We start from the raw sequence: 9963 nt of genomic DNA on the forward strand, positions 1-9963 counted from the left end.
AGAAGGTGGTGAGACCGAGGCTCAGCAAGAAGGAAACAGAGAGGGTCCTAGTGAGGAGGAGCTGCCTCCTCTGGGCTGCCAGGCTGGGGTGCAGCGCCCAGTGTAGGGGAGGGTGCCTCAGCCTCTGGGGGCCCCATGTGGCAACAGGCCTTACTCGGGTAGTTCCTGCAGCCTCCCGCAGTGGAGCCTCGTCTCCAGTTCCCATCCATCTTGGTGAGTTTCCACTTCTTGTAGGAATCACTGGTGAGAGTGTCAGGGGTCAGGTTGCAGATCTCCAGGCGGGAATAGTGCCTCAGGAAGTCGCCGAAAGACATCCTGGTAAAAGCAGACACGGGCATCCCTGGCTTACAAGAGGACACATTGGTAAGCCTTGACCTTCCACCAAAGATCAGCCAGGAAGCAGTCCCTTGGGGCCAATGGACACTGGATCCAGAAGCAGGAGACCCAACTTCCAGTCCGCTCTGCCCCTTTCTAGCTGGGTGACTCTGCACAAATTACTTAGACCTTTTTGAAGCTCAAAGCTCTCATCTGCAAGAATGGGAGCCATGAGCACACAGAAGGTGATATGTGGAGACTCATTTGGTAAACTGCAGGTCCTGTTCAGATGTAGATGGTCCGCAGAGTGACAGACACACACACACAGACACACAGACGTACGGGTACATCACTGCTCACTAAGAGGCCAGTTTCTTAAGGGGTGGGGATGAATCTCCAGGTGCAGGTTGGGAGAAGCCCCATCTTGCCCCTTGTTTTCTCCTGGAATCTGAACATGCATCCAGGACTTCCTCTTAGCCTTCTTAATGAAGCTGCTCCGCTTTGAAATCCAATTCCTCAGATGGACACGTTGAAGACAATTACATTTAAGAATTTTTTTGTATACACACACACACACGCACACACACGCCAGGATCCCATGCCCCTCTGCCCTCAACATGACAATCTCACTCTGGTTCACATTCCTTTTTGAGCCTTCTAGTAAAAAACCCAGGCAGACACATCTTTCCCGGACCTCTATGCCTCTTACCAGAATTCTCCGTCTTCATGCCGTCTGGTCAGCCTCTCCCTCACCTCTGGGTCTACAGTGTCCCAGTTTGGGCAGCTGGAAAGCAAAGTAACGGGGGAGGCATGAGAAAGGGGTGGGGGCTATGGCTTCTCCCTGAGGCCCCTCAGAGCTGAGAACGAGGACACCCCCTCTCACCCTGAGGGCCCAGACACAGCGAGGGGGCAGGGAGCACACGTGAGGCTAAGCGCCTCCGGGGAGGAAGGTGAGAGGATGAAGCGTCCTGGAAGGTGGTGGTAAGGAAGAGACCAGAACATGAACACAGCCCTCAGAGAGAGACAGAGTAGCTTCAGTCGCCCAACCTGAGATGGGCCTGGCAGCTCTTTTAGGGGCAACTGAAAATCTGTTGAGAAGCGTCTTGCAGAGCTGGCCTGAAGCTCGGCGGGGTGTCTCTGCCGTAGCAGAGGTTGCCAGGGAAGAACTGTAGGTGCTGGGCTGTGGAGGAGGAGGGGAGGAGGAGCAGGAGGAAAGTCACGGATGAGAGAAGCTCGAACGAAATGTTGCTGTTGTGTGCCGCTGAGTTGATTTCAACTCATACAGGCCCCCATAGGACAGGGTACAACTGCCCCACAGGGTTTCCCAGGCTGTAAATCTACGGAAGCAGACTGTCACATCTTTCTCTTGCGAAGCAGCTGGTGGGTTCGAAACACTGACTTTTCAGTTAGCAGCTGAGTGCTTAACCACTGTGCCACCAGGGCTTCTTTCAAATGAGATAGTACCCCAAATTTAAAGGTATAACAGGCCTTCCAGTAAATTCCAGAAAGCAACAGAGGAACTTCTCTCTGGTCTTTGGCACAAAAGTTCATATCCCTGGACTAGAACAAGTGTTTGGGGTGAGAAAGGTGAATCTGATCTAGAGAAGGGATTAACCATGAGTGAAAGGAACCAGCACCCCAGGGGCCCTGGGCCCCCCAACTGGCAGAAGTCATGCCCTGGCTAACCAGTTACTGTTGACTCCGACTCATGGCAACCCCATGTGTATCAGAGTAGAACTGTGCTCCATAGGGTTTTCAATGGTTGAGTTTTCGGAAGTAGATCACCAGGCCTTTCTTCCGAGGTGCCTCTAGGTGGACTCAAACCGACAACCTTCTGGCTAACAGCCGAGTATGTTAAATGTTTGCACCACCCAGGGACTCCAACAGCACTGGTTAAGAGACCTTTATTAGAGAGTGTCGCCTGCCCTACGTGTCCCACTAATGTGGCCTGTGAATCTGGGCCCTCGTTCCTCAGCACAGCACACGTGTCTCCTCCCTCTTCATCTACCAGAGCCTCCCAGGCAGAACACACCCCTGCTGCTTTCCCTCAGCACCTCTCCCTGGCCCCCCAACCTGCCAAAACTACTCACTTGTCATTCCACTTCCCAGTCCACTCCACTTCCCCCCAGGGATTCCGTATGCGGATCAGTTTCTGCAGACTTCCATTGCTTTCAACCTAAAGGATCAGATGAAAGAGAGCTGAGCCAGGCCTGGAGTGACTAAGGTTCAAAGCCACCTTCCACAGGTCCTGGGGGGTTTGACTTCCGGGCCACTCCCTGCAGCCCAGCTTTGGAAGGTGGGCTTAGAGTGGCCAGGATGGGGCTCGTGGCTTCTTCACCTTCGTCCTGAGTCTGAGGCACAAACATACTCCTTCTAGACTAGGCTTTGGCACTTGACCTCTGGGAACCTTAGTTTAACTGAATATAGTAAGATGCACTTTTATCATAGGAGTTCAGGGAAGCCTTACTACTTATCAAAAGTTACACCCCTGTTAACAGCAGGCCAAAATGGAAACAACTGAAACGCCGATCAAGAGACGAACAGATAAACAAGGTGTGGTCCATCCATCCAATGGAACACTGCTCAGCCACAAAGAGAAGTGAAGTCCTGACACAGGCCACAACAGGGATGAACCCTGAAAACACAGTGATGAGTGAATCAGTCCGTCACAAAAGGTCAAACATCGTATGATCCCAATTATATGAACTCTCTAGAATAGGTAAGTGTATAAGAAACCCAAGTTTATTAGTGGTCAGTAGGGGTGGGAGGGAGGGAGGGGTCATTGCTTAGGGGGCACTGAGCTTCCGTTAATGGTGGTAGAAAAATCTGGCAATGGACAATGGTGATGGCTGTACGACATGATGAATGTAATTACTGTCACTGAAGTGTACATGTAAAAAATGTTGAATTGTCAAATGGCTTGGTATATGTATTTCTACCACAACAAAACAATTCAAACAAAAACCCTGGTGGTAGGAGGTAAATGCAGTGCATGAATCTGAATTCTGGGTCGGGGTGTGCTAGAAAAGACATTTTCGGGCAACCGCAAAAATTTAAATAGGGACTGTATATTAGATGATGTTACTGAATTAATGTTCATTATCTTGGGTATGTGGAATGAATTTTTTTAAATTAAAAATAGACATTTTCTTTTTATTTCAAGAGGCTTTTCTTATCCAGGCACCTAAAAATTCCTGACCCCAAATTAATCCTGCCTGCTGTTTCGCTGGTCTGTTTTTTTTCACCCAAAGCAGATCACGGACTTTTCTTTCCTGTTGGAAGAGCCCAAGCCCAAACCCGCAGTCGATTCCAAACTCACAGCGACCGCTCAGGACAGAGCAGAACTGCGCCACAGGGTTTCCAGGGCAGTAATCTTTAGGAAGCAGAATGCCGCCTCTTTCTCCCGCAGAGGGTTTGAAGGGCAGTCAACAGGAAAATCATCACCTCTGGTGATTTGATGAAAAAGAGTCTAGGCTTATTTAATTCACATTTCAAAAGGTTTCATGCTGCAGGTGTGTGGAGGGCCAAATTTTTTAGCTGCCAGGCCAGAGACCACCTAGGAATCTGGTATCAACTGATCTTAGTAAAAGGGTTCAGTCAATCATGTTAAGATTAGCCAGTGGCTGACCTTCTATTCTACTCTTTATAAGCCTCACTGTAACTAGCATACTTCAGCCATTTGCTTTTTTAGAATCAGAAGATGAGGTGGCAGTAAAAAAAATTCTAACATGAACAAAAGCACCGGACATGTTGAAGACCTGGTGTCTCCGCTAGGTCTTGTAATTAGCACTGACTGTGGGCTGCTTAATAATTTTAACATTAAGAATAGTAACCGCAACAGCAAGAATCCTCAGGCATTGTGCAAGCACTTTACACATATTAACGTGATTTAATCGCCACCACAACCTCAGGAGGGATATATGATTATTATTATTTCCATCTTAAGCACGTGCCGAGGCCCCACAGCTGGAAAGAGGCTGAGCCAGCTTTGCAAGCGGGCAGCTTGGGTTTAGAGGCAACTGCTTGTGTGAGACGGAACGTGAAGGCACCTTAAGGCGTACAAAACACTATGCAGATACAAAATACTATCCTGTTATTTTTACTAGTTGGCCCAGAAAAGTAAGACTGTCAGTACAAAAACAAGTAAAGCAACAGCCCCCGAGCAGAACTCTGCAGCCACCAGAGGGCAGCACGCCGCGCTTGGCCGGGCCTGGCTCCGGAAGGAACGTCGTATTCCCGTTTGAACATCAGGAACGCGAGGCCTGTTTCGAAACGGTACCGTGGTAATGCGCGGGTCCCACCCTGCGCAACCACAGGCCAAAATGTGCTTTTGGCCTTCGTGTTAGGGAGAGAAAGACCCCTGAACATCCCCGCCGGGCGTTACCTCCTCGGCTCCGGTGACGGAGTACGCGTGCCCCTTCACCAGCTTCTGGAACGTGACGGCCTCCGAGTCCGCAGCGCTGGTGATCTGCGAACCGAGAGAAAATCAGTCCCGGCCGCCGCCGCCGCCTCCCTCCTTCACACCTGCCCCACCCCAGACATCGCAAACGCTAGGGGTGACTCGGGACGCACGCACTACGGGGGTGGCGCGGCCCCGGCGGAGGAAGAGGCTGCGCTCTCCGACACCTGGAGGACCCCAGCTGCTGCTGCTGCTTTCCGGCGCGGAAACGCCATTAACAACAGGACGAAAGCCTAATTGCAGCCGTCTGGGGGAGGCACTGGGCCCGCCATCATTAACGTGTGAAAGGTGCATTCACACCTGGGGGTGGGGACCTCGGGGGTGCCCTGGGCACAGGAAGACCCCCACCTGTGCCAGTTCCCCAGGCTCCCGGGTCTGGCCTAGCCTAGCCGCATGGTGTACACTAGGACAGTTCTTTGTTTAGGGCCCGAGTTCTGAATTTGCTTCTGTTGTACTAGAAGCACCTCAAAACCACTCCTTCTCCCATCTATTCTGAAGAAGGCTGTTATTTCTTGGTATATGGGAAGAAGCGCTGAGAGTACAAAGGGCCTTTTGCCTTGCCTTGGTCTGCAACAAAACTTTGAGAATCTCTGCCTACAGTCTGACAGATTTCGGCCCTAAAAGCCAGAATATCTCATCTCTGTCCCCTCGGGGATCAGTTCCTGGATGGGACAGGGCGCAGGGTACTGGACACAGCTTTTGCCTCCAGGCTCCTTGGGGCCAGAACATGGTGTCCAACTCCTTCCCTTGGTGAGGTCTGCCAGCACAGCTATTATGAGGAAATGATTTCTTTCTGCGTGTTCTGAAGTCTTTCCACAGGCCCATTCATCTTGGAACACAGCGAGGGGAAGGCTGTGGGGCTCAGGCGCAGGCCTGCAGGTGGAGGAGGGCATGTCCCGGGCAGTCCTTCCTTCAGGACTAGCAGTGGGCAGGGGGCTTTCAGGGAACCTGTGGTCTGGGGCCGTTACTCGGAGGAGGCTGAGGATGGTGAAAAGGGCAGGGGAGGAAAGCGCTGGAGGCACTATCACCCCAGAGGGCCTGGCTGTTGGCTCCCTTGGTGCCATGATGAGCAGTATGGTGGGCCGGGCCGGGCTAGTGTAAATAGGGGCAGTGCATTTCCTTAGTCTCTGGGGCCTCACCGCAGCTAGAGCAGACTGGGGGTGGGGTGACAGGGCGGAGGCCTGGACTCACATCAATGGAGCAGCCGAGGAGAGAGCCCTTCTCCAGAGCCTTCTGGATGATCTTGAAAAGGTTGGGAGGGGCCTTCTTCAACTCGTACCACTCAGCGATGCCTCCAGTGAAGTCCTCAAAGCCCTCAGTGGTGGCGCCCCCTGAAAGCGCTTCGTAACACCCATTGATCCTACGAGAGGGGAAGAGACGCTGCGGCTGACAGTGCTGGCCCAACTGCCTCTCAGAGGGGCCTCCTCTCGACAACTCGTGTCGGTCTGACACCGCAGGGACCCTCTGCTCAGATTCTTCTGGGCTTTGTGTCTCCTCAGAGCGCCCATGAAGGGGAGTTACTGTCTCCACAGTTACCACTTCCCTGGTACTTGGAGAAGTTTTTTAAAAAATCTCACAGTCTTAGAGTTGGAAGGACCTTGGTAATTATCTGGTCCAACCTCCCAAGTGTGCCTATCGATCCTTTCCACATCCTGACAGCAAAGGGGAGGTTGGCTAAATGACGATTTGGCATTAAGAGCTTCAAGTAAGACAGCAGTCCAATAACACAGGCAGTTTCCCACGGAGGTAGGCACCACGTGGGCAGGGGCTGAGTGCTCCCGACCACGGAGGAGGAGCCGGCCCTCAGGTCCCAGGTTCTCACAGCTGGATGTGTGACTCCTGACCCCTGCTTCCTGGCATAGGGCTGTGAGAACAGAAATTTGCCCTATGCCTTAGAGTCTGTCACTTTGATGGAGGGACCCCGGCAGCATGGTCAGACTAGGCCATCCTGGAGAGGGCTGATGTGGGGCTTCCCTGCCTGGGCAGCTCTGAGCAACTTTGGGCAACCTGGGTGGAAACAGCTGGGAGGGGCATGGGGGAGCCATTTCTATCAAAACCAAAAACCAAACCCATTGCCACTGAGTCGATTCTGACTCATAGGAACCCTATAGAACAGAGTGGAACAGGGGCAGCTGGTGGATTCGAACTTCTGACCTTTTGGTTAGCAGCCAAACTCTTAACCACTGAGCCACCAGGGCTCCATCCATTTCTATCAGCGACACCATAATTCTACGCCAAAAAAACCCCCACCAAACCCCTTGTCGTTGAGTCAGTTCTGACTTATAGTGAGCCCCTGTGTTATAGACTAGAACTAAGCTCCACGGGGTTTTCTTAGATGTAATCTTTACAGAAGCAGATCACCAGGCCTTTCTTCCATGGCACCACTGAGTGGTTTCAGATTGCCAACCTTTCGATTAGTCGAGTGCAAACCGTTTTTACCACCCAGAGGCCTTATATTCTGGGCAAATTTCCATACTTTTCATACTTCTGCAATGGGTAGTTTTGCCCACTGGCAAAGACTCTTTGCTGTCTTTAGTGGAAAAAACTGTAATATGACCTGCCAAGGAAGCAGAGTTCCTCCTCAAGGCCAGCACAGCCTCTACCCGAACTTGTTCCTGTGTATTTGGTTAAAAATGGCTATGGCTGTCATTCTTCAGGGTGGGACATGAACCAGGCACCTTGCATGCTTTCTCTTACATTTAGAGCCCAATTTTGGCCAAGTATTCCTTCTGTAGGGTAGGACTTCTGTTCACAGGAGTCCGTGAACGTTTCCTGCTGTTTCGGAGTTGAGGGTGGGCAGTCGAAGGGCAGGGCTGTGATCACTTACTTGGCGTAGGCCTTCTCCAGCAGGGCGCTCCAGAACTCACTCCCCTCTGCTGAGTGCACGAAGAGCAGCTCCCCATCCTTGGTGGGCAGCCGGTCGTCCACCACCACCTCCACCCACTCGCCGTACTGCCAGAACTGCGGGACAAGGCAAGGCAGGGGGTGGATGGGGGAGGGTGGGAGCACGGGACTCCCTCCTGCCCCAGCCCCCTTGGGGCAGCCTCCATGAGCCATCCCCCCACCCCCTGCCCCCGGTGGCGATGCTCCCTCTAACTCTCCTATGGCAGCCAAGTCCTCACCAAGAAACTGAGGCCAGGAGGCTCGTCACTGCCTCCTAATCCACACCCACTTCCCTAGCGACCTCACGTCAGCTGCTGCCGAGTCGCTCGGACTCCTGGCGACCTGACGTGTGACAGAATGAAACGCCTGGTCCTGCACCGTCTTCACTGTTGAGTCTTTCGTGTCAGTCCCCCTCACTGAGGGCTTCCCTCGCTTCCACTGGCCTTCTGGCATTCTATCCACTACCTTATGATTTTCAATTATTATTTCTTATTTTACCAGGATCCAGGGAGGAGAGTGAGGCATACCTTAACGTTCCATCTCAGAACTCAAATAATAAACTCGTTTTGAAACTCAAATTCATTCTTGAGCACCCTGCTCTATCCCCTACTTGCAATGACCAGAGGGGCTCCCCACTGCCATCCTTGCCGGGTTCCATGTCGGAGGCGGTCAGGGAGCTTCCTGCTCTCTCCCAGGGCCCTCCATACAACAGACTGGTCTCGGGAGTCTGCAAACAGCGGGGACCAAGGAACTCGGCCAAACCAGGGCACCTGTTCCTACGCCCAGGACCTGTGGAGAAGCTCGAGCCGACTGCCAAGTTACCTGGAAGTGGAAGATGCCGGCATAGTTTTCCTGGAAGCTCTGGTCTAGGGGGACGACTCGAGCCAGGACTTCTTCATTCAGGGTAAGGGAGGCGATGGCTGCCAGCAGCCAGCAGTCACCTGTGAATACAGCACAAGGAAGTCTCATCAGAAGGGCCTGGGGGCTGGGGAGGATGCGGACAATCTTATCCCACCTCTGGGAGCTCAGAGCCTGAGATGACAGTGAACAGACAGTGATGATCCAGACAGTTCTCATCTCAGGGTCAGGGAGGAGGGTTTGGGTGACATTTTGAGGGGAATGCTAAGGAAGAAATGTTTCTATTGTGGTTGGGAATCCCTGGCTGCCAACTGAAAGGTTGGAGATTTGAGTCCACCTAGAGGTGCCTCAGAAGAAAGGCCTGCAATCCACCTCCAAAAAACTAGCCACTGAAAACCCTGCAGGCACAGTTCTATTCTGACACACATGGGGTCGCCATGAGTCGGAGTTGACTTGACAGCAACTGGTTTGTGGTTGGGTAGAGTTGGGAGAATTCATTCCCTGAAAGACCAGGAACTCCGTGATGGTGGGACTGTGACCTCAGAGCCCAGCATGGTGCCTGACACAGAACACGGGCTCATCATTGAGTGTCTGTGGAATGAATGACTCGAACTTGTCAATATAGGTTTCTGAGAAAAGAGGGCTTAAAGGTGCATTTTGAGTGACAGGGAGAAAACGTACTGAGAGGTGGGAAGTGGTCGAATATTCTACATCAAAGAATAAGGTCCTGGGGAAAAGGGAGACAGGAAAATAAATGCTAAGGGCAGTAAGTACAATTGTAGGATGTTCTGTGCCATGCAAATGGAAGACGCATGAGTCAGAGAAGGAGCGTAAGGCTGGGAACCTGCAAAGTTCCTGTGAGGAGGGGCGAGGGCACATAAGCAGACAGCACTTCTGGACGTGGGCACCGTGGAGGGGGTGGGCAAGATGGGGCAACCAAGTGGGCCCCTGGCCCGGCAGCTGGGCCCCTTTAGGCCTCATGCCCTTCTCTGACGTGTGGACGTGTGAGGCAGACAGACAGCGCGTGTGTAAGGCACCCAAATGGGCCCGTCGTAGGGACTCAGCAAATGCAGAGCGCCAGCATCCGTGGCTAGAGGTGAGCTGCAGCAGCACAAGATGCTCGGAATTGGGGGGTGGGGAAGAGGATGAGGTAGTTTATTCATTCTTAAAGAATATGCACTTGCCTACCATTTCCCATGACAATAACAGGAAATAAGCCACGGGTCAGTTAAATGTTCGCTGTTTGATTTACTTTTGTTAACTGGCTGGTCTATGAAAATGTCAAAATTATTAATGTTATTATATGTAATTAAACGTATTATTAGAAATTCAGAGGACTCAGTAATTGGTTGGCTACTTAGCATCCTAATAGTTCTAGAACTGAACTGTCCCGTTAACACCCAGAAATGATTCTGTATGGCTCTCTGGAGGCCTGTATATGCTAATGG

At 52.1% G+C, this 9963-nt stretch overlaps 1 protein-coding gene across 1 annotated transcript in view; it reads right to left on the reverse strand.

The window, feature by feature from the left end:
- The window catches only part of CAPN2 (calpain 2), a 67204-nt gene that overhangs the window by 19043 nt on the left and 38198 nt on the right, over positions 1–9963 (reverse strand). Inside the window, exons 3-9 of the mRNA XM_004375904.3 lie at positions 8480–8598; positions 7602–7735; positions 5966–6134; positions 4700–4783; positions 2406–2491; positions 1025–1099; positions 155–315 (exon numbers count right to left, since the gene is read on the reverse strand). Of these exons, the coding sequence (XP_004375961.1) occupies positions 155–315; positions 1025–1099; positions 2406–2491; positions 4700–4783; positions 5966–6134; positions 7602–7735; positions 8480–8598 (828 nt within the window). The remainder of the gene's footprint in view (positions 1–154; positions 316–1024; positions 1100–2405; positions 2492–4699; positions 4784–5965; positions 6135–7601; positions 7736–8479; positions 8599–9963) is intronic.

Source organism: Trichechus manatus, unplaced genomic scaffold (assembly GCF_000243295.1).
Source record: "Trichechus manatus latirostris isolate Lorelei unplaced genomic scaffold, TriManLat1.0 scaffold00039, whole genome shotgun sequence".
NCBI lineage: Eukaryota > Metazoa > Chordata > Mammalia > Sirenia > Trichechidae > Trichechus > Trichechus manatus.